Raw genomic sequence first — 27,536 nt, 5'->3', positions numbered from 1 at the left:
GCATTGATGAGAAGAACATGGGCTCTCCCCATATGAGCTAATTGAAGTGTCAACCTCCATGATCCCCAACATTCTCTATTCTTGTCCCTGTGTAGACTCTGAAAATTAAAGGAAGCAATATCTTAATTTTACCAAGTTCATGGCTCAAGTCAACTGGAGAGGTCTTGGACCAACTCCAACTCAAGGAAGGCTAAGGACTGCCAGAGGAGGCTATGTCTTGGCCTCCATCACAGTGCAGCAGAGGAACTTAAGAGGGCTGGTCAATCAGTCCTTCCCTCTGATTCACATTTCTTGAGAGAAGTAATTCAAAGCAGAGAGAAATAGGACAGGGATTTCTTTACCAAGTGCACAAGTGATTCACTCAGTAGCCTTAGGTCAGCCATTTCCTTTCTCAATTTCTCAATATCTTCATTTGCAAGATGAAAGAACTTTCCTCCCACAGAGATGTTGCAGATCTTATCAAAGACATTTTTTAAAATGATCCCATTAACTTGTTGAAAATTCTGTTTGTAAGGGGCGGCTGGGTGGTGTAGTGGATACAGCACTGGTCTTGGATTCAGGAGTACCTGAGTTCAAATCTGGCCTCAGACACTTAATAATTACCTAGCTGTGTGGCCTTGGGCAAGCCACTTAACCCCATTGCCTTGCCAAAAAAAAATCTAAGAAAATTCTGTTTGTATTTCTCCTTTGAGATGTCATTGAGTGCATTTGTTCATTCAACATTCAACAAGCATCTGCTTTATGCCTCCCTTCACCAAGTCCTCATGATTCATCAAAGACATTTTCAAACTATACAGGACCCAACATATCCACAGTAGAAAATCTTCCTCTTAATAAACCCAAATATAGAGCTGATCCCTGATCCCTGTACTGGGCAATTATCAAATATTATATTACCAAAAATAGTTGGAGCTGGAGAAAACTCACTATGGAAATGAGAATGACAAGTGTCTATGTTTTTTGCATGTATGCATGCATGTGATTAAGGACCAAAGACCACAGGTGGGCAGTGGTCCAGACTGTGCTCCCTTTAGTGTACATCCCAAGATCTTGGGAACCTCTCAGGCACTGAAAGTCTGCTCCACACAGATTTGGGATTTCTGTTAGAGCTTAGGGCTCTACCCCTTTAGAGGTATGAGTCCGTTGAGAGGAGGTAGGGTACAGAAGGTAACTAAGTAGCCCAAGTATCATGAGCAGAGAGGACTAAGATTGAGTTCAATCTAATCCAGATGGCGTTTACCTTACATAGGATGTTCCTCACTCTGATTTCAAGAACTGGATGAATTCCTAGGCTACAATAATATACAGACCTAGTGAAAATGCACTGGATGCTGTACTACCACCATACCTTCTAACTGACCAACTTAGTCTTGCTCTTAGTCCCACCAATAAGCCAGACCTAAGCTACTCCCTCAGAATTTCATAAGATATTAGACCTGTGGATTTGAAATAAAGGAAAAGCAGATGAGAATAATAACAATTTCATTGCCTGGAAATGTGACCAGGGGCGAGATGATATGGAGGCAAAGGGGAAGAGAACAGGTCTTCTCCCAGACCAAATGATTTAGAGGACCATCTTATGAGCCACACCTGTCCCCCATCAATTGTCCTGTTCTCACTTCTCTTAAAATTAAATGTCACATGAACACAGACGAACATACTGACCCTTCACCAAAATAGCTCTGAAAATATCATAGAGCTGTGTTTTGTTTGGAGAACAACTTGTAAGGGGGAAAAAATCATCCACTATCAAGAACCTGGAACTCATATAGTGAAGGTTCCACAACCTCTGACTTCAGGATTCCACAAGATTGCCAAAATCCCACAACCTTTCACTGTCAGGACCCCAAGATTTCTAATTACAAGGTGTGAATGGTCTTAGATTTTAAGGTCTCTGATCAGAGTCCTGAAACCTTTGACTACAAGAATCCTGTGACTACCCACTAAGGTCTCATGACCTCTGACTGCCAAAGATTTTAAGAAGTTCATGGCCAACCACACATAGACTGTTCAAATACCCTCTTATGAAGCTATCATGTTTTTCTTCATCTTGGTAACTTTCTGATCTTCTCTACATTATCTCCCCACCAGCTGAAACTATCTAATCAGTTCCAAACACCTTGGCTTTGACTTTGCCATTCTTATTTTTATCTTCAAAACAGCTTCTGCCTGAATCACAGACCTTTGTCTGCAAGCATGATTTCAAACCTCAGAAAAGGTGGTGTCAAATGGCAAAAGGAAGACACAGTCTGTCCCCTTATGACCAGGTCAATGATAAAAAGCCACGGTGTGCCCTTCCAGAAGCGGAACAGACCTTTAAGAATCCCACGTTCTGTCTGCAAGAGATAACACAGAAATCCTATTAAGATGCAGTCAGTATGATAACGGATCTGTTTCCCACTAACCCCGAGTCTGGTCTGCTGGCTTTCTCTCCTATGAATGAGGTAGCCAGGACTATATAATTCAACTCAATAGGAATTTATTGAATACGTACTGTATACAAGTCCCTGAGCTTTGGGGGAGGCCAAGGAGTATCATGGTGTACAGATAATAAATAGCACGATCAGAAGAACCTGATTCTGAGTCATTAAATCGGAAGTTGAGTCCAGGTTCTGACATTAACTAACTCTGACCCTGAACAAATTATTTAACCCTTCTGAGAACTGGAAAGAAATGATTATTAATAATCAATGACTTGAGAAGATAAGTTCCCCCCTTTTATTATAGTCCTCATTTCAAAGTTCAGTCTTTTGAAAGACATGACTGACAAGGAGATTGAATTAACTCTCCCCAATCTTGGTCAGACCCCATCCACCCTACTCAGGTTTGGGTGGGGATAAATTCTTTGAATATATTGCGCAAGACTGGGCAATTCTAAATTATAATCAAAGTTCATTAAATAGGTCCAGCCCCTCAGTGTAATATTCATTCTCCTGTTGATTGTTAACCAATCAGAGTTGGCTGCTAACCTTAGGAACCCTCTTTCAAAGGCATTTAGGTCATGAGCCTGCAACATGATTGTATTTGATATTCAAGAGTGCCACTGACCTCTTTTATTAAAATGCCAGCAGCATTAATAAAATAACTAATTATCCAGAAATTATTTCTCTCAAACTTTTTAAATGTCAGAACCATAGGGGAGAGGAAAAGAGACAGAGACAAAGAGATGTGAAACAGAAAAAGGAGGTCAGGACAAAGTCCCAAGGCAGACCCACGCATAAAAATGGATAAAGATCCTGCAAAGTACAGGAGATGGACAAGACATTTTGCAAAATATCCTGGGTTTTATTTGCTTCATTTTTTGCTTTACTGTACTAAACCACAAAAGCTCCCAGGAGGAAGAAATATTTTCACTCTGGAAAGAAAGAATAGAAATGGGTTCTTTTGGCTAGAGCACACCATTTTTCATATTCAACAGATATGGTTATTAGTGGAGCAAATTCGTCTGTTTTAGATAAACAGATACTTTTGTGTTGGTTTTTTAGAAAATGGGTAATTGAGGGTAGTGTCTCCACAAAAGTTGTACTCTCTGCTTGGACATTCTCACCCCCATAGGTGTAGGTCTGGAATCAGGATCATACTGATGGCACGTTATCACTAACTCCAATACTTTAACACACAGAAGACATTTAGGATTTATTGACTACGACAAAGAAATTGCTTCCTGCCTTCTTTGTTGATGTTCTCCCTGGGGAGCGAACAGTAGTGGCCAATGGATGAGCCCATGGTCCGACAGACAAGTCTGCATTAAGAACAGTGGGGCTTGAGGAAGAAACAAGTGATAGGATTTAGTAACACCCAGATGTGAAGTTCTTTGGTAACTATTTGTTAACCTAACAATACAGATGTCTACTGCCTTCCTGAAGCATGTTTCCGGAATAAAAATAAGAGTGCCTCCCAGGATGAAAACAACAGAACCTGTCTAACCAGGTGATGAGGGCAGCTGAGCTGGTGCAATGGATAGAGCACTGGCCCTGGGAGGACCCGAGTTCAAATCTAACCTCAGACACTTAATAAATACCTAGTTATGTGACCTTGGGCAAATCACTTAACCCCATTACCTTGCAAAAACAAAACTCCAACCCCACTTTACCTCCAAGCATCATCCCAGGTCACAGATCAAGTTGGAAATGACGGGAAATAATCCAAACTAGTGAGGGAACTGAGACTACTTTTGCAAGTTTGGATGACTAGTTGCAAACAGAGTGACAGGAATATAAAGAGGAACCTAATTTCAGAAGGGTATGTGGGATTTGGTTAAGCTTCATTTTATTTCCTCTGCTTCAAACACTGAAATTGCCATTTCCTCTTGGTCACCAAAGTAAGAGTCCCTAATGGGCAAGGACCTTATCTTTTCTGTAAGAACTCTCAGGGGTAGCTAGGTGGTACAGTAGATAGAGCACCAGCCCTGGATTCAGGAGTACCTGAGTTCAAATCCAGCCTCAGACACTTAATAATTACCTAGCTGTGTGGCCTTGGGCAAGCCACTTAACCCCATTATCTTAAATAAAATTTAATAACTCTCTTGACTGTAAATAGATCCAGTGGACACAGTCATCTCTGTATCCCCCAGTGCTTTTATCCACATCAACAGAAGACAGGAGATAAATCTTAGAAGGTGGTCCAAGGCACAGGATCATTAAATCCTCTGTTTAGGGTCATGCAGCTACTGATGGATCTGGTCTGACTCCAAGTACAGGACTTTAGGGAAAAAAATGATTGTCGAATGAATCTGAAAGGAGAAAGAGGTGGGTGTAGAGTGGATTGGAAAAATATGCTCCAAGGTGAAAAGGAAGGAATGAGTGGGAAGTGCTTATAATATGAAAATAAACTTGCTAAGCACTGGGGTTATTGCTTGTCCTTGGATCTCCAATAAGGTCATGATATCAGGGATGGGATAAGAATAAATAAAAAAGTGATCTCCAGGAGAACCTGAGGATCATCTAGAAAGGACCCGGAGAGCTGTGGAAAAGCATGGTGATGAATCAGTTGACTTTAATGCCAGGCCCAGTGATAGCACCAAATTAGTTTCTGCTGGTGACCCAATGTCAGAATCGAGGACCGGGGTCCAAGCAGAACCATAACAATAATTCCTCCTCATGGTCAGAATGCTTCCCTGGGCATCTTAATCTCTGAGCTTTCCTAACTTGCTCCAAGCCAGGTCTCCATTTTATTCCAGTTTTTCCTAGTCTGTCCTCCCTGTGGCAGCTAGCACCTTCCCTCCAAGATTACCTCTGATTCATATTGTATCTATTTTACATGTATTGCACACATTGCACACACCCTCCTAGGCTGTGAGCTCCTTCAAGGCAGGGCCTGTTTTTGTCTGTCTTAGGATGTCCAGGGTTTACATATAGGAAATATTTAATCAATGTTTGTTGATTGTTCTCTACCTTAAACACACCCACTTGATTCCTTCCAGCTCTATTATTATTTTACACCCATTCCACCCACCCCCAACACACACACACACACACACACACACACATACAAACATACCATAAATCAAGAACTCAAAAGATCTTGAGTCAACATCATGTCACAGATGAGGATACTGAGGCCCAGAAAAGTGAAGCACCTGGCCAGTGACACCAACATTGCCCTCCTCTGCGGGACAATCTCCAACTTCTCAGTATCTTCCCAAAACATAGCATCAAGAACCAAATCCAGTGTTACAGATGTGACCTTACCAACTAAGGGTATAGCAGGCTCACCACCTCACTTATCTTGGATACTCTGCCTTCTTAATACAAAGATCCCATCAGCTATTGGCTCTCTTTCACCTAGAGATTCACACTGGGTTTATGGCTACCATCTCCAGATCTTTCTCAAAAAAAAAAATTGTTCATGTCTCCCCAATGATGAAATTTTTAACCCAAAAATATTTTACACTTATGAGTAGCTAGAATGCATAAAACACTTTTAAGGTTTCCAGAGTTCTTTTATCTCCACTTTGCAAATGAAGAAACTAAGACACTAAGGGACTTGTCTAGGCTGCAGATTCCAAGTCCACACTCTCTCCACTTCACCACTTGGCTGCCATCCATCACTATTTGATAGTATCTTGTTAGACAGTTATGCTAAGGAAGGAACAGCTAAAGAATTCTTCCGGAGGAAACAGATGGATGTTCTAAAAGACAATCAATCTCATGCCCTCTCAGAAAAGATGATGTGGTGCCAGCAGAGCAGTACACTGAGAATAAAATGCTCCCCATGATCCAACGAGGACTACTTCCAACTGGCAGAATGAATGAACAAAGACTCCATGGTACATATAGTATCTATACAGGGCCTTGAAGGACAGGGAAGTTTTCTAGAAGGCAAAAATAACGAACAGTCTTACTACTCAGCTTTGAGACTATAAGGAGCATTTCTTATACATCATTTAAGTGATAATTACCTAATATTTTACGGCTTTATAGATATTACCAACCCTGTAAGGCCACTTCCCAAATCCTTCCTCATTCAAGTCCACAACAGAACCCAAGTTCTCCCATCTTTTAAATCAATTTCCAACTTACCTGGTACCTACATACCAAATATTACAGATCATCAAGAACTCAGTAAATAAGTTACTGATTTCCCTCCAAATTCAAATTCTACTTTTTCAGGTTCATTCAAGTTTAAATTTATAAAATTTTATTCTTGGAGTTAGAAGGCACAGTGGAAGGATGACCAGCCATGGAGTCAGGAGGACCTGAGTTCAAATCCAGCCTCAGATAATACTTAACTAGTTGTGTGGCCTTGGACAAACTACTTAATCCCATTGCCTTGCAAAAAAATAATCCTAAAATTTATTATTATTTGTTCATGGAAAGGACATTTTGATGTAAGAGCCTCCGTGTCATTTTCAACCTAATTCTTGAAGATTAAAATAATGCAAGGTCAGCTGAAATTGAACAAATTTAACTGCTAGGGAAGCAATTCTGAGACTAATCCAAAGTGAAATGATCTCTCAGGTCTCCTTAGTTCTAAATCCAATAATCCTAAGAAAGGGACAATCCAGAAAATAGCTAACCTCATTAGGACTGGTTCAGATAGCTGTTGTCATCTTACCCATAAACTCCTAAGCCAGATGGACTTTCAAGTCAAAACTCCTTTGCAAAGCACTGCAGTATCCATAGCAACCTAAAGAAACCCAATTGAACTGTCCTTGCCCCGTGACAAATATTTTATTAACTGGAGTGCCTGCTTCAAAAATGAGCAATCTGTGATTGTCAGAATTATACAGATGAAAAGTAAAATATTTAGAATTAACAGATAAAGAGCCTTTGAAAAAGGAACACTATTGGGCGGCTAGGTGGCACAGTGGATAAAGCACCAGCCCTGTAGTCAGGAGTACCTGGGTTCAAATCTGGTCTCAGACACTTAATAATTACCTAGCTGTGTGGCCTTGGGCAAGCCACTTAACCCCATTTGCCTTGCAAAAAAAAAGGAACACTATCATTAAGTGGATCCTACAGAGGGACAGGACAACTTTTGCAAAGATAACCAAGAAGGCAAATGTGGATTTCTGCACTTGAAGCAAATCTTTTACTTGGACACTGAACCAGTAACCACCTATACGTATAGCAAAGTAAATTCTGCATATTTGAAACACAGAACACAAACACAAATTTTTAAATAAAAAAGATTTATTTCCAAGACTTGTAAAACAGCTCCTGAAAGATCAACTTTCCCAGAAAACCATAGATACACAATAATGCTTTTTTTCTCTATTTTTCCCTACTATTAGAATGTGCATTAGAATCAAAATACGAAAACGGTAACACAAATCACCATTCTTCAACAATGTGGGAAAGGGTTAGAGAAAGGCTTGAGGAACAACATGTTTACTTCAAGCACTAAGAAGAAAAGATGAGCACAAATGAATGAATCATGAGCTATATAGGAATGAAACCTTTGGCACTAGGAATCAGGGTGTTTTGTCACTTAGCATTCACGGGGATCATCAAAGTGCTTAGTGTCAAAGGAATGAAACCACCAGAATTCAAGCAACTTTGTCAGATATACACTGAACATCCTATATACAGCATATCATTCTCTGTCCATTCTTGCACACACTGGCAGCAACTCGGAAAGGGAAGGAAGGGCTGAATCCCCTGCCCCCCCGTACTTTCTATTTAAAACAAAACAAACCATTTTAAACATCAATCCTGTTTCACATAAACACAGTTTTAAGTACAATATTTGTGCAAGAGAGGGACTAATAGAACATACAGATTAACAAAGACCCAAAGAGGATAAAAGCATCTGACTCCTTAGACAGCTTTCCGATGGTATTCAGGAGGGGCAACCTCATAGTCACTGGCGCTAAATAGCGCTGAAGAATTCTTTGCCAGGTATCTAGACAAAGAGAGGAGTTTGTGGTTAAAGAGACACAATCAATCTACCTAGCCCCACACCTATTAATGACTTTAATAATCGCATATTTTATACATTATTTATTCCCTTTAAAGATCCCCTTAAGCAAAGCCTTGTTCAAAGAATCCTATTTTAACATTACAGATCTAAGTTTAACCATCAAAGATTAAAATCCTGAAAAAATACTCTTTGATCATTTTCTCCTATTCAATAATTTTTACCCTCATTTACTTTAAAATTTGAAACCACAATTCAAGTAGTTTAGCTATTTAGCACTACAAAAAGTATTGTCTACTAAACTGCATAAAAACAGTGATCAAAAGGTATATGAATGGAAGTAGCTCCTGGCTCAAGACACAAGTTTCCAAAGTCTGACCATATGCATGATAATATCTAAGGCAAATTCTTTCAGTGCTTAAAAAGCAATTTATCAAGTTATATACAAACACTTCAAAATCAAAGCTTGGAGGTGGAAATGACCTTGGAGGAAAATGTGGTCCAACTCCAACATTTTGCAAATGAGGTCAGTTAGGTCAAGAAGGAAGGGCCCCAACCAAGATGAAACAGCCAATCAGTGGTACTGCTACATTTAGCAGCTTTGGTGCCTCCCATTTTAGCAATCTTTGTATTACAGACCCACTTTTACTTCTTTCATCTACATTACTATACTTACTTTAAGAAATCATGCAAATAATTCAGCAATAAAGCCAAACTCTTCTCATCAAGGGGTGTATAAGCCAGCATTGCTCCAATTCTCACTATTTAAAACAAAAGAACAGAGGGTTGATAACGATGTCCTCTCCATCAAGACTCCATTAAAGATACAGTCTAAAAATATATAGTATTATCTATCATGTTTGAAAATAAAGCTCAAGAAGAGAGCAGAACCAAGAGAACATTGGATACATTAACAACAGTGCTGGGAGTTGGATCAATTATGGACACAGCTCCTCTTGGTGGTTTTGGAGATCAAGGACCATCCTGAGAGACCTCTTATGGATAATGCCAACCACATCCAGAGAGGAAAAAAAAAACCCAAAATGACAGAATCTGAAGGTATGCTATGTTCACTTTTTAAAAACTTCTTTTGTTTTTCCCTCTTATCTCAAGTTTTTTTTTTCTCTTCCCTTAGCTCTAATTCCACTTATACAAAATGACGAATATGAAAATATGTAAAACACAAATGTATATGATCAACTTTTGCCAAACTACCATCAAGAAGGGGGGAGGGAAGGAAGGATAGAAGAAAAATGTAGAATTTATGAATTTTCAAATGGATGAATGCTGCAAAAATAAATAAACAAATAAATAAATAAGGAAATAAGTGCAGCTTAAGCTGTTCAAATTCAACCTCATTAATTCAATTAAGTCTGGATTTTGAAAAGCTACACCTCTGACTTTTACAGGTTTCTCACTATTTCTGCTTTTCAGATATAAACCAGAAGCTATTTTTCATTTTAGACAATTGCTTCACATTTATTATTAAGTTTTGATCAAATCATCAAGCACTGCTGAAGAAGAGCCTTGGGTCAAGCAGTGGGAACACAATACCAAGCAGCGAGACATGTCTGGTAGGTCAGGGAACAATGCATACATACCAAATAACCGTAGCAGGTGTGGTGCTCCGTAGACTTGCGACATTGGGGCATCAGGGTGATCAGCAAGTATCTCCGCATACTGCGGCCTCTCGAATTTGTAGAGTAGTTGAGTGCCCAACATAACATTGAAATATTCTTTGATTCCTGCCACCACTTCATTCACAGCATACTCCCTGCAAACACAAATCACCCCAAGCATGAGTAGAAGCAGAGGCTGAATGGGAGAAATGGAGCTTTGGGTGGCTCAGGCAGACAATGCTTCATTCCTATGGTCTCCCAAATTGATCTTTCATTTCCCTGTGTTTTGTCTTCTTAACTACAAGAGCATTAGGGGGATCTACCAGCCCAGCTCAAGCTGGGGCTACCATCTGTTGTTTCATCAAATTAACAAAATTAAAGGGGATTTTCTCAAAATAACTTAGAATCTTCTTTCCAAAACCTGGGTTGATGAGAACTGTCTTTAGATATGAGGCCTATCTAGCATTTCTATTTTACAGCATTAAAACTTAAAAACAACAGTGATGAATTCATTTTTAGCTTATTCATCAGAATAAAATGTTCAATCTAAGATTCTTTGATTAATCTCCATGAATGACTTCTCTTTCTTCTGAACATAAAGATATATTTAAAGCTAATGAAATAAGAACATATAAGTTTCATTGAAGCCTTGGGTCAATCAATGATCCAGGGAAAGATTTTCCAACCATATTACCAGACTGAAATCTGTCATATCCTGAGGCTAGTAATCAAAGGAGATTAACACAGTTAAGCACTTTGCCTACCTAGATATATGTTAACTATTCATGTGGCTTGTTCTTATCAACATTACTACTGCTACTAAACTCAAGGCCATAGGTTGAATTAGCCATAACTTTTGTTCCATCCTCAGTTACACCACTGAACCTTGTCCTAAGACAAGCTAAAGGTGACAGTAAAATCAGTGGCTATGGAACAGGAATATGGTTGGTCCATGTGAAACCCAGGCTCTGTCTCACTACTGCACAATTAAATGAGTTAAGTGGATACAGACAAAATTCAGAAGCAAGCAAATTAATCTTTACAAATACGGAACAAAAGAGAGGACAGATCCTAGTAGATGTTTTTCTAGAGATTTCCTGAAAGATTGGGTATCTAGATGGTATTACCTGGAAAGCCTAAAGGCTAGTGTCAACCCCAATTCCATTGATTTCTAATCACTGAGTCTGTCTCTAATTTGGAGACCACAGAACATAGAAGCAAATAATTGTATATAGTTGGTGGACTAGATAGTTAAATGAAATGTTTTTATAGTATAATCACAGAGTCCTCTCTCTCTCAGGGAAGTTCACTACAGGAACAGATAACAGGAAAGAATGGGAGGAGAGGAACTTCCTAGAAAAGAACAACCCACTTTTATCAATTTCTGATGCTGTATATTTTTAAACTAAGTACAAACACAAGATGACCATCTAAATTAGAAAGATAAATCATATTTTTTGCACAAAAGGTATACCTGGCACTTCTAAAAGGTTTTTTTTTTTTGGTTAGTCATTTTACTCACTTAAGAAAATATAACATGCTTACTTATTATCTGTGTTTCCACGTGATTTCTTATAACTTGCATAATCTTCTAGGATTGAGTCCACACTCTTCTTGGCAGGAAGATAAAAAAGCTGCAAAAACCAAAATGTAGTTCAACATCAGCAGTCTTACTCATTAAAAAAAAATAAATTGGGCAGGTTTCAAAGGCATTAAAACTCATGAAGATCATTACGAGTCAAAAATAGAAAAGCTTGTTTTTCTTAATATAAATTTATTTTTTCAACTACATGCAAAGAGCTTTCAACATTCTTATTTTAATAAGATTTTGAGTTCCACATTTTTCTCCCTCCTTCCTTTCCTCTCCCATCCTTTTGACAGCAAGCAATCTGATGTTATTCATGTATATCTCTGTTAAACATATTTCCATATTAGTGATATTGTGAAAGAAGAATCACAACGAAAGGCAAAGGAAAAAACCATGAGGGAAAACAAAACATAAAGCATAAAACAAATTTAAAAAAAAATGGAAATAATATGCTTTGATTTGCATTCAATCACTTTCTGGATGTGGATGGAATTAGGAATAGGAAGGTTTTTTTAAATATTCATGATCTATTGACCAAACCAATATGGACTATAATCAAAAAGATAACAATACACTGGCACCTACTATGGAAAGGGCAACTAGATCTTAGCGCTGTCATAGGCTAATTTCTATTTTGGAACAAGGCATTAACTAAACTACATAAATCTGAGATTTTTTTTCTCATGAAAACCTCTAAAACTCTGTTCAACAAGCAATTATAAGACAATAACACCATTCTTTTATACTCCTGAAAACAATAAATTGAGTGAGGTAACAAAAGAATTCTTCAAAGCACAGATGCCTTTTATTTGTTCATGAAAAACAGTTAACTCACAAAAGATTTAGGAAAAGTTTCCTAAAAAAATTTACAAAAAAATAGAATCAAATGCATAACTGCTCTGACATTAAATAAAACTGTACACAAAGTTATAATAATAAAAAATAAAGCACTTAACCAATTATTCAATATTCAAAATTTTATATGCTTAATCGAATTCTCTCCAAGTATTCCTTTCAGGACTGTTATTTTAAAGTGTTCTTCAATAAGTGTTTTTTATCACAAATATAACTGAGTTCCATTATAAATGACTTATGACATTCATTTTACTAACATACTGCAGTGTTGGACCAAATGTGGCAATATGAATAGGGGGCCATAACTGAAGTCAAGGGCCCAGTCCTGCCTCTTGACACAAACCTACCATGAAATCCTTGGAGAGTCACTTAGCCTTGGGGTGCACCCCCCATCAAGGGTTCTTTAAGACATAGACTTAAGTTGCTAAACTGTGTTGATTCACCCAGTTGGGTTGGGAATGCTCCACACACTAATGAAACACAGGGAAAAGCTACCTTTGCTGCTTCCACAACTATCCTGGGGCTCCAGAAGTCCTTTTACCCTCAACCATTAACTGAAAAGAGCCTGAGCTTGATGGCATTGTAAGTCTACACACCTACATCAGCATTAAAGGATTTAGCATATGAAACTAGGACAATTCACACCATCATATCTGAAGTATTCCTATAGACAGTACTATGATCTCATCTGCGCTCTGGATGACCTAACTGTTGCCCCTCCCCGTGTTGGGTGCTCTGCCCCTATTCTGTTTATTAATTTGGCTGGCATCCTTGTACTTACAAGTACAATGACTATGTACCTCCATCTCCCTTTGTGAAATGCTTTTAATTCCTTTGAGAATGCTGCATTCTATGACTCAAAAGCAAACCATACCCAGAGTTTCATTATTAAAAAATGAATATAAAAGGAAAAAATCAAAAGAACGTCCATCTTTTAACACAAAATAAACTATTCCTGGGCAGCTAGGTGGCACAGTGGATAGAGCACCGGCCCTGGAGTCAGGAGTACCTGAGTTCAAATCCAGCCTCAGACACTTAATAATAATTATCTAGCTGTGTGGCCTTGGGCAAGCCACTTAACCCCATTTGCCTTGCAAAAAAAACCCCCAAAATAAAAATAAACCATTCATTCATTCATTCATTTATTTATTTATGCCTTCCATAAAAGTTTTAATTTCATTTTATTGTTGGCATCAAATAAATGGCACCAGTTCCCCTGCAAGAAGTTAACCATAAAGGGTCAAGTATTAACAAAATGACTAAATGTGGTCTATTCTATAGGCTATTCTCACTACCTCCCTCTTACATGATTAATTGGTTAATACTGGACGGTAAAGTCAAAAAGAATTACATAAATGTTTCTCCACTAAATGACAGATTTGCTAAAAATATCTAAAAATACCTTTCTTATTTATATTCATGATTGCAACACTGTCCACTAAACCATTTTGAGACAAACATAAATAATTAATATTCCTTGTAAAGGATGAGTTCTCTTAAAAGAAAAATTACCTGTTTTTGTCTGGTAATCAAGTCCCAGTCATCAACAAGCCAAGGTTTCAGCTCTTCAGGAATCTTTACTTTAACTTCAACTCTGTTCATAAATGTTTCTTCCTAAACAATGAACAAAATAAAAAGAATATTTTCTTCATGATAAAAAAAAAATCCGAGAGACATTATTTTTCAAGGTCCTAAAGATGACTAAATTATACAATATATTTAAATATTCAAATGGTACTACCCTTCAAAGCTTTCATATAAAATCAAAGAATCAAGTTACTTGGAGGGAAAAAAATTTATTTTGAATCAATGGGGGAAAAACATTTCAAGTAAAACAAACCTGTGACTTATATTCTTAAATCTTAAAATTATTTTAAATATAGATGAGATTTCATATTTATTGGTGATATTTCAAGCAGTAATTTATATCTACCAGCTACAGATAGCTTCTAGCCTATACTATCTAAAGTTTATAATTTCACTTCAAACATGAAAACCATGTAAGAATAATTAAAATCTACAACATGCTGTCAACCAAAAGCAATGAAATAACAGCGATAAAATATATGCATATATTTTATTAATTACAAAAGAACTATGTAAGTTCAGATTTATAACTATACCCAATAAGATGAACTCTTTCACAATGTTTTTTATGCTATGAAATTATTGGCCGGGCTAAACATGCTCTATCTAATCAGCTAGAACTAAAAGTCATCAGACTATATATATAAATAGTTCAGCTATCTAATGTCTTGAGAGCAAAGGAAAAGGATGCAAATACAGTCACTTCACAAAAAAAGTAAAAAAGTAGTCAGCCAAACACACAAAAGTAGCACATCTCAGTTACAGCGTTTCTGGCAAGAAGGAAGCTTGGTAAATGATAGGTCAAAAGTGGTTTCAGTCTTTAAGAAATTCAACTTCATTAGACATTTATGAATTATTATATGGTCATTTATGAATTAAAAGCTTCATGGTGTTAAATGTGTCAAACATGATTGCACAAAGAAGTATGATGTATCTGATTTTCAAATACTAACTACATAATTGAGTCTAAGATAACACTTTGATGTTGTGAAGAAAAATTTTTTGTACTTTAGAATCCTACATCCATGAAGGGGCATGGATTTATATTTATAAGCAATTTAAAATCAAAGAAAAAACATACACTTTCAACTGTTGGATCTACTCGGGCCCTTTTTTTCCGAGGTGGTTGAGGTGTTTCACTGGTACTACTACCCTCTCCAATTCCAGGAGCTAAAAAAAATAAAAAATAAAGTACCCCAAATTATATTTAACAAAATTTTGCTACTAAGACACAACATTTTTAAAGAAAATGTCATTTTACAGATTTTTTCCATTTTGTAATCATTTAATTATGTCCATTATCTAGAGATTATTCCAAATCAAGTTAAAGAACAATAATATCTCTTCAACTACTCAACAACACAAGCAAAATGTGATGGTATAATTACGTTACTATCTTGTATTTATATATTCACCTTCCTGGGACTCATTAAATCTCTTTGACAAAGATTAGTAACCCCACATTTAACAGGTAGGAAATGCAGCAAACCAAGTCTAGTGACCTATAATTAAGTCCCATTTTCTCTAATAACTATGTATGGCAGCTTCAACAAGCACTTCTTAATCACTGTGCCAGGTGAAAAGAAGTATTTCCTTATCCTCACATTTGAGGAGCAAAGAAAATAAAGCAGGAAGATGAAATAAAGAAACTACTACAGGGGCAGCTAGGTGGCACAATGGATAGAGCACCAGCCCTGGAGTCAGGAGGACCTGAGTTCAAATCCAGCCTCAGACACTTAATAATTATCTAGCTGTGTGGCCTTGGGCAAGTCATTTAACCCCAATGCCTTGCAAAAACATAAAAAAATAAAACCTAAAAAAAAAAAAAAACTACTACCAAAAAATGGTGGCTAGATATAATGAGGTAGCATTGTAAATTTGTGACAGTAGGACTAGAGAACAAGGCATGGGTGATATTTTGGAGGATAACACACTTTGACAACAGATTACTGACATCAAAGATGAAAAAGATAAAAATAATACTAAGGTTTCAAACACTTGACTGGTTAAGCAGTTGAAAATTAGAGGTTAAAACAGACTTAGGTCCAGAGGTTGGGAACGCGGAAGACATGTACTACAAGTTCAGCAGCTTCACCCAGAAGCTGGCCGGGGCCTGGGCCTCATCCGCCTACAGCCCTCAGGGTTTAAAACCTGTGGCATCCTCAGAATCACCACCTATCCTATTTGCCACACCAACAAAATTTGCCTCAGAAATAGCTCCATATGATTATGCTGGGAAAAACAAAGTTCCAGAGCTGCAGAAATTTTTTCAGAAGTCTGATGGTCTACCTGTCCACTTGAAACACGGTCTACCTGACCAAATGCTCTATCGGACCACCATGGCTTTGACTCTGGGAGGGACCATCTACTGCCTGATAGCTCTCTACATGGCTTCACAACCCAAAAATAAATGAACTGCATTTCATAATACTGATTTATTAACAAGAGTTTTGGCATAAAACCCTTTGAATTGTCTATTTTCCTAATAGTGATTTTTTTGACCTGTGTAAGTTTATATTGTTCAGAATGAATTAGAGGGCTGATCAATGAGGAAACATTTTGGTTGGTTGGTTTCTGAAAAGAAGTGGATTATCAGAACATTTTGAAGTTAGTTATTATTCAAGCAAAAGTGATGATGCCCTTCTAATTTGACCTCTCATTTCTCCAGAGGTTGGCAGGCTAGCTCATTCACAACTCACTTTGATAAGGCCACCAGAGATTTCTGGTTGTGCCTTCCAGCCCACAAGAGAGAGATTCTAAGTTGGGGAAGCTTTTCTGTCACCAGATGTGCTGGGAGGAGGGGATTCACTGAAGCCAGCACCAGTAATAGCAAGGCCTTTAACATCCTGATGCCAAAAATCTGTTCCTTCTGACACCACAGGTTTCACTGGGAATTTAATTAGTTGTTAATTTGGGGAATTTTTTCATCTTGCAGCATGGTATTAATAGAAATTATATTGTTAACTATCCATAATACCTGTAACTTTGTCATATAGTTTCAAAGAGGTTATATGCCTGATCTTTAAATATTCCAGAAATGAAGATTCTGTATTTATTCCACCATGGGAACAGAACAGCTCTTATTGAAAGTTTTGCATGTTGGACTGAACTGTTGTACAGTATTTCCCTCCCTGTGGTTCTTCTTTACTCTTGTTAAATTGCTGTAGCCTTATGGTATAATTTATTTTTGCTTGTGGGATAAATGCAAGAATTGAGAAGTTAAAAAAAAACAGACTTAGCAAAGAAAAGTTTGGGACATATGTAATTGGACATCCAGGTGTTAACAACCTATAGTGAGCCTAAGATAGAAATCTGAAGCCCCAGAGAAAAGTTAACGGTGAAAGAAATTGATGGGGGAAGCATCTAAATGGGAATCAAAGCTAGGAATTATATTATCAAAAGAGAGTACACATAAACACAAGAAAAGCAAGTGAAGGACAAACATTTGAGATTTTCAACATTAAGGACTAGCCCCTTTCCCAATTAAACAACTAGTAGTGACAGAAAAGTAGTAGCTGTGTTTTATTTTGAAAATTTCTTCTGAAGAAATATTTTTAATAATTAGCAACCTAACAAGGTATCATTCAGAATTGCTGTTAGTTTTGTCCTTTGTTCTCAAAGAGAATTAATGACATCAGGAAAGTGATGCTGTGATATGCAAGTGAACTGGATTTAAGTGAGGGAGGGCTATGCAAAGTCACCAGTGTTACTTTCTCCTCCAGAGCCATCTGGGTCAAGTGGCCAGATATGGATCAGGACAACTGGAGATAGTCTGAGATACAGTGGGAAACCCTGGGTCTTTTTCTTTCCCAGGTTTCAGTTTAACTATAGCAAGGCCCACATAGTAATTATGGTTAGGTTAAGGAAAAAAGATTAGGATGAGACAGGCCTCCTTAACCTAGCAAAAAAAAAAAAAAATCAGTCTGAACAGAGAAACCCTGAGGGTTTCTGGCCAAACAGAAACAATTGCTATTTACATTCACTCTTAGAAGTCAAAAAGAATCAAGTTCAAATCTAACCTCAGACACTTTTCTACTTGAGTGACCCTGGGCATGTAACTTTAATACTGAACCAGCTTATCTATCAGTAAAATGAGAAAAATAGCACCCACCTCAGGGCCATGGTGAGCACCCAATGAATAATAAGAGTAAAGTGCTCAGCACAGAGTCTGACATGTCCTCTAGCTCAAAAATGTTAAGTAGGGAACAAGTAAGGGAGAAGGGAGTGTAAAGTCAGCTTAATTTCACAGAAGCCCTAAAGTTCATGCTTTTCTTCATAGTTGAAATGAGTAGGAGAAAGAACAAGAGCAAGACCCTTTACAACAAGGCTGAGGAAAGGAAACTCCACAAGAGAGTCTTCCTGTGTAAACAATGTACCAGGAAAATGAGAAAGAGCAGCACACAAGTCTCATGCTAAAGGAGTTCTATGAATATCCTGTTCAAAGCTTAGCACACTACACTTAAATGGCCTTGATTAAAATGTTTAAAAAAGGTACCTTGGATATAAAATTATTTCTATGTAAAATGTGCCATATTTACAGTGAACATTATTATTCATTACAATTAACAATGACAAATTTAACTAAAACGAGTTTAAAATTTAGATCTCTAATAAAATGAAAATAAGAAAATTAATGTTCTTACTTTTCTGTTTGTTCTTTTTGGTTTTCCTAGAAGGTGGGAAGAAGAGAGTGGAAGAGAAGAAACAAAAAATTAATTTAAGTAAAATATTTCCTAATTAAAAAAATTCATCCCCTTCACTTTACTCAATCTTGATGGTTAATTTGTGCAGCAATGACATTATCTGCAAAGGCCACAGGAGTATTAAGATATTTTCCTGTTCAGACCTAAACAGGATGAATTTACATCATCTACCAAAGGATGAGAAAGAAGAAATACAAGACCTCTAGAGAGGCTGCCATGTGACATTTTATCATCATCAAAGCAGTCATGAAAATACTTAGCTTTTCTTCCATGAGAGTCACTATTTAATAACATGAATATTTCAAGATTCAATCATTAAAACCAGTTGTACTATTTAAGCATGTCATCTAAAACTAGAGAAAATCAACCATCACAATAACCTTTTCCATGGAAAACAAGCTGGTTTCATACTGACATAAGTGATGCTTTGATGTTTTGACATGTAACTTTATTGCTAATTCTAAATTAAAAGCTTTTAACACATGGGAGTCAAAAATCAGATTTTAAATCATGTTATTAGCAGCAGCAGCAACAGCAGCAAGGGTTTCATTCTGTCTTCACTCCTTGGAGCCAGAACTCATTGGTTTCATTGGCCCTGTAGTATAAATGTCCCTGGAGGTCAGCATCACAGATTCTCTGTGCAATCTCAGTCTAGTCACAACACAGCATGAGTCCATTTTTCCCCATCATTGTGTTTAGAAACAGTTTAACCTGTAGTCTTTCATTTATTCCAAAGTAAAATGGAGGCCTGATTGTTTTGTCCCTGACCCATGATGAGGACTGGACTGGACTTGACTTGGATCTGACACTACCAGTTGGGGAACATTTAACCTCTCTGAGTCGGTTTCCTCATCTGTAAAATGGAAATAATATGTGCAGTACACCTCCCTCACAGGGTTGTTGTGGGGACTGAATGAGATTACATACATAAAGCACTTTGTGATCCTTAAAACATTACAGAGATTTGATTTATCATTAAATGGGAAAGAGTATCTTCCTCTACAACACCCGTGTGAATATCCTCAAGTATTAACCAAAAGCTCCTCCAATGCTCCATCACAGCCAAGAAAGGACCCCAGCTTCTCAGAGGTTACCTCAGGGCATGGTTCTAGTCACACATGACAGATTGACAAGCTTTCTGTCACCAGAGAACAAATGTATCTGCAGAAAGAATTCATGCCAGAAAGCCAATTGCCTTCTGAATGCCAATATCTATGAAGGGATGGCAAAAGGATGGGGGATCTGCCTATCTAGTTTTGATGGTGATGGAATGATCAAAAAATAAATCCTAGATCCCTCAAGCACCAAATTATTAAGAAATCCATGCATCAGGATATCTAAAGAGGTTAAATGGATTTTTCTATTAGTTTTCATCAAAATAGAAAAAATGTAAAAGAGAATTTTTTTACCCTTTTTTGTGTCATGGCCCTCTCTTAACCTAAAAACCTATGGATCCCTTCTCAGCATGTTTATAAAAACATAAATAAAATACACAGGATAGCAAAAGAAATCAATTAAACAAAATAGTTATCAAAATTAAGTTTGTAGGTTAAAAAACCATGACACAGAAAATGCTCAATTAACTAATGTTAACTGTAGTTTGATTAGCATTACAATTCAAATTTACTTGTCCTTAAGTGCCTATTTGTACAGTTTCAACGATAAATGTAACTAAATAGGGTCTTTAAAGAATGAAAAATATTTTATTTTTTAGGGACTTACCCCCTATAGTTAGAAGGAACTTCAAGTTATCCATAGTAATTTCACCAAGGTGATTTGTGGAGTGGCCTGCTTCATTGTTTATAATGAATGTTCAAGATTTATGACCAGTCAAACAATGGACTATGTTTTTTTTTGACAACTGCACAAAAGATCTTACAAAAATCAAGTTTCAAATATAAACTTCTCTCATTCATGTGCTTACAGATGTGTGTGTAGCAATTGCAAGTAGAAAGAACCCCAGATTTGGAATCCTAACATTTGGAGCTCCATTTCCAGTTTTGTCATGAATTAGCAGGGCAAGACCCTTAACCTGAAACTCCAGTCTCTCTTCTATAAAAGGAGAGTAATGCTGTTCATTCTCTCTGCCCTTGTGTGAGTGGGACTGTGAAAAGCAAAGAAGTTAATAGAGCTTGTAATCAGCAAGTGTTTGAGAATGGCACGCTATTACTGTACCTTAAATCTAAAAATTTAGTAAATGTGTTCTATCAAAGTTCAAGTTTTTTCATTGGGTGAAAAATAAGGGTGTTGGAGCAGACATTAAGGTCCCTTCCAAGTTCAACATTCTGAGTTGGTTATATAGCACAGATCAAAAATTAACTTCTTCACAGTCTTTTTCCCCCAAGATATATGAAATCATGAAGGTCAGGGCAGCTACATGGCTAGAGCAATAGCCCTGGAGTCAAGAGAATCTGAGTTCAACTTACTAGCTGTGGGGCCTTGGGCAAGTCACTTAACCCCACTGCCTCACAAAAACAAACAAAAAATATTAGAAAAGTATAGTTGAGAGATCACCTGATAGATCTAGAGATCACAGGTCTCAAAATGATCGACAACCTTGCTCCATCCAGTCATACCAACCATGTGCAATCTGTAACTGTCTGGCATCCTTAACATATATCTTGTTCTGACAAAGTATGTGAATTTTGGGGAATAGGCAAGAGATTCTACAAATCATAACTTTGATAATTACCCAATGCCTCTTTTTGGCCACTGTTTCTAATTTAAATTCTCTATTTCACTAAAGAAGTGATAGGGATACAACAAATGTTAATTCATATGGTATCCCACACATGTTGTCACTCAGTAAGAGGGGAAATGATTACTAGACAATGAGCACTCAGGACACAAGATTGATATTCTGGACAGGATGCCAGCTTTAGGAGTCTGGAGAGACATGGACACTAATCCCACTTCTGATATTTATGAACTGTAAGTCCGCTGAGCCTCTATTTCCTCATCTGCAAATAATGCCTGGGGTTGCTATCTCAGAAAGCTGTTGTGAAGACTAACATAGTGAATATAAAGCATTTTGTAAAACTTAAAACACTCTGTCAACTATTCTTTTTACTAATTAACAGTCAATACACAGTATTTTCCAAGACTGTAAAAACCTGGAAAAGAGTGCATTAGGTTCTGAGTCTGAGGACTGTTCAAATTACAAACCAGATAGAACCACTTAGCCTCTTCTAGGCTTCAGCTTCCTCATCTGTAACCCAGAGAATGTACCAGATGCCTGACATCCATGATACCCTTGGCTCTAAATCTATTATGCTCTGATTATACATCTGTAGTCAACATCAGGCAAAAAAGATCCTACATTTCACAGCCAGCAAAGAGGGAATATAAATTCTTAGCCACTCGCTATAAATGTGAACCTAAGAATCATGTCAAATCACAATTGCTACAAGGACATCCCAGTCTAGTCAAATTTCATGGATTCAAAGGACCTGAAAACAAAACAAAGGTACACTGAATTACTGATTATGGATCATGGACTATCGTCTTTAATAGTCCAAATATCCCTTTAATAGTCCAATTAACCCATGAGTAAAGGATAGTTTTAAATTATTCCAATTTGAATAAAAATTTGTGAGAGTCTACATAATGTATATGATAAACATGTAATCCTAACAAATTAGAAAGGTTTATTACTTAACTCTCTTTTTGCTCTATGTTCTTCTCTTTCTATACAACCCTCTAACAATTTCTGGCATTGAAGGGCTATCAGTATGAGAAATGACCTATGTTTAATTGTACTACCTAAGAATTCTTTCTACATCTTAGGCTTTTAGGAGATGGGTTCTTTATTTTATTAAAAAAAAATCTATAGTGATGCTCTAATTTCAGCAAACCTGAAATGTAGTGTCATAAAGTATGAAAGATTTCCAAATAAAGGAAAATTTCTATTCATTTCATTATCAAACATACCCCAAGTTTCTCCAAAGTTCTTGAAAATTACCACATAATTTTTAACTCAGCATTTTCAAGCTAAAAATGTATCCGTGGCTCCTTTTTTCAAATTACCAAATGCTTAAGTAGGGATCCCAAAATTTAATTCAAGGTATCCTTAAACACGTACACAGCTGAGCCTTCAGCCAAAATGTCCGATTCCTGCAGTTTCTTCAGTATTCTTTCAAATCCAAGCTTCAGTGTCCCCTCGGTATACTTTTTTCCCCCCACAACTATAACTGAGACCTCTACTAAGGTAGAAAGGTAGGACAGGCATTATTCTGTGTCTCAAAGATTACAAGAAAGTACTGGGGATCACATATTCAAGCTACCATGGCGTCTTAAGTTAGACAATAACTCAAAAGATCTAGTCCTTTGTCTCTATACCTACCTGTTTCATCCCTACAGTACACCCTCTGACTTTAAAGACCTTGAAACATCACATTTCAAGACTCCCACCTATGGCACCAAGGAAAAATACTGTGATCTTGGGTAAGTAACAACCTCTCTGGGCCTCAGTTTCCTCAAATATAAGATGAGTAGCTTGGACTAGAAGACCTCTAGTGTCCCTGCAAATTCTAAAATATTATGATTACTTAAAAATAAAAAAAAAGAGTTAATGATGACAGGTGAATGAAGACAATGAAGAGAGAGTTAGTTGGAAAATGGGCTGCATCACTTCACATATAAAGAACAGGAATAACTAGTTAAGTATGGAAGCTGTTGAGATGATTCAGTAGGACTCTTGAGGCCAGATCAGGTGGGAAGGATAAGAAAACTGAATTCAATAAACAAAGTTGAACAGGCCATTACTGAAAAGTGAATCAGAGAGAAAGGAAGTAAGGCACCAAGAAAAACACAGGCAAAAATTATGTAGCAGATACTGAAGGCATAAATTACAATGAAAATTTATAGATAATAATAGGCTTATGAATATACCACCTAAAGATATTTTAAAATATTTTACATGAGTATTCATAAAATTACTATAATAAATAAGACAATTATTAAGTGGCCCAAGTCCCTTGTACTTTACATAACCATTCATTTGGGAAGTAAAAAACAATAATAAATATCTTACTATACTAAACAGAGTAAAACTGTTCAAGTTTATTAATTTTAAGCACAAACAAGCTATAACTTACAATGATGCTATATTAGAGAGCAAAATTATCTGAATAAAGCAACTTGTTAATAACCATTAAACTGCTATATAAAAATAAGCTATTATGTAATAAACAAAAAAAGAACCCAAGCCCAAGGTTCTCAAGTTTTTTTTTAAAAAATGGGATGTTTTCAGAAAAAGTCAAGTTCATCAGGAAGGAAAGGCTTTCATTGCAAATGCAGCATTGTGGACTCACTGTTTTGTCTTTCTAAGCCCATATCATAAATTGATTAACAGTAACTTTACAGGTTTGGGACATAAGTAATAAGATTCCAATAAATAATTGATTAAAATGATGATAATGATATCTTATGAATGATGAACTTAATTCATCAAAGAACATTTGTATTGATTCAAAATTGAACTTGATATAGGTAGAGTTTAAACTATGAATCATATTACTGACCACAGTTTGCTACTCAAAGACTAACTATGAGTAAAAAAGAGAAATGAAACAAATATACCTTCTGACTACAAATAAAAATAGTCATAAAGATCCAGTTTCTAACTAAACTAAGTATAATTTTAAAGAGGTCCCTCTTAATTTTATTTTGATCTTTCAGAGAGCTATATAATTAAAATATGTATGAACAAATGTCAATTTAGCTTACTATTAATTACATTTATATTGAAAGAGATTTTCCAAAGATAATGAACTGAGCAAACAATACTCAGTAAAATTCAAATGATCATTTCCTAAACTTTAATAAATCTCAGTACTAATATACCCAACTAAACAAAGTTACCAATGATAAAATCCAAAACAAAGCCTAAAAGACTACTATTATGCATGATTAAGAATAATCTTATTAAACCTACAAAAACAAGGGAACACAGATATCAGGATGAAAATCTGGTATGACAATCCATCCTTAACTCACCGCATTGATATTGCAGAGGTCTCCAAACAGCGAGTGATCCATCTGTTCTGAAAAAGTCTAGGCACAATGGGTTATGGTAAGGACAGAGTGTCAGACCTGATGTATAGTCTTCAAAGAAATGAACCTTACTTTCCAAAATAAATCAAAAGTTTTCTTAAAGGAAACTACTTCCATATGACCTCCATGAAAGAACTTATATGCATAAGGATGTTTTCAAATTAATTTGTATGCAGTGAAACTTCATTATAATGCAGACTATCCTTTTATTTCATAGCACATATTCCTAATAATCTCAGCAAAAGGTTCCTAAAACAACATAAGCCTTTAAGAGTTAAGACTTAAAGCATTTACCCCATGTGTAAGCCTCAACAAAACTCTACCCCAAGGTATTATAAGGAAGCTTCACTTTATAGATTTTCTTAGTAAAGATCCTCTTATTTTAGTAGCTGAGACTACACCAAATGTTTCATATTCTATATTCTATATAAAAATACATATCATATAGTAAGTATGTGCTTACTGTTCATTAAAATGTTCAATTGGATAGTATATAGTAGTACCAGGGATAAAATGTGGTTTCTCTGAATTACTGAGTCTTTATTTAATATTTAATAAAGAGCTTTTTCCTTTACATTTTCATCCCAGGTTTAACACACACAGTTCTTAAAGAACTTGTTGGAAATCAAAACATTACTTTGATATGTTACATTTCTATAGAATCAGAAATTTACTACATTTTAACATCTCATTTGCTACTAATCTTATTGCATGCTACAACATACGGCTAATTTCCCAAAGAACCAAATCACTAAATTGTTAATACATGCAACAAAGGAAACCTATCAAAAACCAACTAAACAGAAGTTAAGAGTGCCTAGTGACTTAAGACCACCAGTGAATACTCCTATTTAAGAAAAACAAGATACCACCACTTATCTTCTTAAAAATAAAAGATAAATTTTTTAAAATATCAAAATATAAAACTAATTGTATATTAGTTATAGGTTCAAAATGAACTAAGTCAAATGAAAAGTTCTAACATGCATCAACTACATTTCCAATTTTAATTCTGCAATTCTAAGTAGTACTAGAATCAACAGGATGCAGTGAACTATATCATCAATTCTTTTAATTTAAAAATACTGCACTAATTTCTCTGGAAAAAGGCATAGCTTAGAGCATGAAGTTTGGTCCTTTGATAAGTATGGAAGGAAAAGAACTACATAAATAAAGAATACTGGCCTTATTAAATAAACCACTTTTTAAAATTCAAAAAAAAAGATAAATACAAGAATTGTGCATGTCTGAAAATCTGTGCAAATTGAAGTTACATGAAAAACTTACAATGAATTTTGAAATGGCTTACAAGTATGAATTGTGGATATTGATGGTTAATCTAGATTTCTTCTACACAGAACTCAAAAGAAATGGTTTGCAAACACTATATTCTGACATAGGAAAGAATGAAATCAATTCTATTATCTATTCCCAAAGGTAATGAATGGTCCATTCTAGTCTATGCTTAGTAACCTTTATTCATAACTAAGTACATTTACTAAAGTTTCTTTTTTCTACCCTTTTATATGCACATTTACAAAGCCAGATGTGTACATGTGTATGTAAATAGGAGACATGCTAATTTGTCTTTATCCTACTTAACTCTCTTTAATGAAACTAGAATCACCGTTCTAATCCTTAGACTAGTCTTCTCTTTTCCCAAGAAAACCTCCAGTCAGTCACCTCACAAATTCATGCCACCAATTACAAAGGGACTTAGTAAGAGTGTGGATGGCTCACACTGTCACTGCCAAATAAGCAACTGAAAGTTCATCCCCTACAAGTGTTAGTGCAATAGTGTTATTTTTGTATATAACTTATCACGTGTGTGTGTGTGTGTGTGTGTGTGCGTGCACACCCTACTTAAAAGAGGAAGAGGAAAGAAAAACTGATATATATATATATATAGATATATAGATATATATTAACGATACACACTGAACTTTATTCTCACTGGTACTTATTGTTCCAAAACATAAGAATTTGACTTGAATAAAAGCTAACTAAAATGATAAAAAAACTTAACACAAAAGAGGCTGAATGTGTATAGATCTATAAAAGATAACATATAAAATGCCAATTCTTCACACTAAAAAAAAAAATAAAGCTTCTTACGCTTCAACATTTTTCTGCTGTAGACCAGATGTCTTCTTTCCTGGAGCTGCCCCTCTCATCTTCCCTTCTGCATATTGCTCTCTTCAAAAAAGTAAATTAAATAACAATTAAAAAAAATTAAAGTGTTCCAGGAAAAGAAAACTGGGTTGGTTTAACTACTTTAAACACATCTAGACCAATAACCCTTAATGGGAAATAGAACAATTCAGCTGTCCTTTGTCAAATTTGACAGGGAAGCTTCTGCAAAACTGCTAACATTCAGGTATAGTGTCAACATAAAGAGAAAGAGTTCAGCATTCATATGAGAAAGCAAGCTATCTAACCTATAATTTTATGTCCATTAAGAAGCCCTTAAGAAGAGTAAAGTAAAAGGCCTAAAAGTCATATTGAAAATAAATTTAAATGGACACTAGAGAAGTTTCTCACTGATTTACTTAGGAAATAATTCCAATTTATTCTCAGAAGGCACTAAGTCTGAAGACTAATCAAAGCAATTTCCCTTCTAATGTCATTTTATCATTTAAACTTTAAGAGAAAAAAAACTCAAGGGAAAAAATAAAGTATTAAAACCACAAACTTAAATCAGACTCCCTTTAGAAAAACATTCAAGTACATTAAATGCAAGGAGTAAACCCAATGGCTTGGAAGAACTTA

General features: G+C 36.1%; 1 protein-coding gene and 1 pseudogene across 4 annotated transcripts in view; one reads left to right on the top strand and one right to left on the bottom strand.

The window, feature by feature from the left end:
* Nucleotides 1–7,616: 7,616 nt before the first annotated feature.
* The window catches only part of MORF4L1 (mortality factor 4 like 1), a 36,347-nt gene continuing 16,427 nt past the window's right edge, over nt 7,617–27,536 (bottom strand). For 2 of the 4 annotated variants that reach the window (XM_074232516.1, XM_074232518.1), the window contains 9 exons: nt 26,883–26,963; nt 24,711–24,767; nt 18,654–18,679; nt 15,092–15,180; nt 13,936–14,037; nt 11,526–11,614; nt 9,963–10,135; nt 9,038–9,122; nt 7,617–8,346 (listed from right to left, as the gene is read on the bottom strand). In XM_074232516.1, the coding sequence (XP_074088617.1) occupies nt 8,262–8,346; nt 9,038–9,122; nt 9,963–10,135; nt 11,526–11,614; nt 13,936–14,037; nt 15,092–15,180; nt 18,654–18,679; nt 24,711–24,767; nt 26,883–26,963 (787 nt within the window). In that variant the 3' untranslated portion in view covers nt 7,617–8,261. The remainder of the gene's footprint in view (nt 8,347–9,037; nt 9,123–9,962; nt 10,136–11,525; nt 11,615–13,935; nt 14,038–15,091; nt 15,181–18,653; nt 18,680–24,710; nt 24,768–26,882; nt 26,964–27,536) is intronic. The other 2 variants (XM_074232517.1, XM_074232519.1) reach the window with 1 other exon arrangement.
* Nucleotides 16,080–16,606, top strand: LOC141520736 (cytochrome c oxidase subunit 7A2-like, mitochondrial pseudogene; annotated as a pseudogene).

The sequence above is a fragment of the Macrotis lagotis genome, chromosome 4 (genome assembly GCF_037893015.1).
Source record: "Macrotis lagotis isolate mMagLag1 chromosome 4, bilby.v1.9.chrom.fasta, whole genome shotgun sequence".
Lineage (NCBI taxonomy): Eukaryota > Metazoa > Chordata > Mammalia > Peramelemorphia > Peramelidae > Macrotis > Macrotis lagotis.
This window is presented reverse-complemented; position numbering and strand designations above follow the sequence as displayed.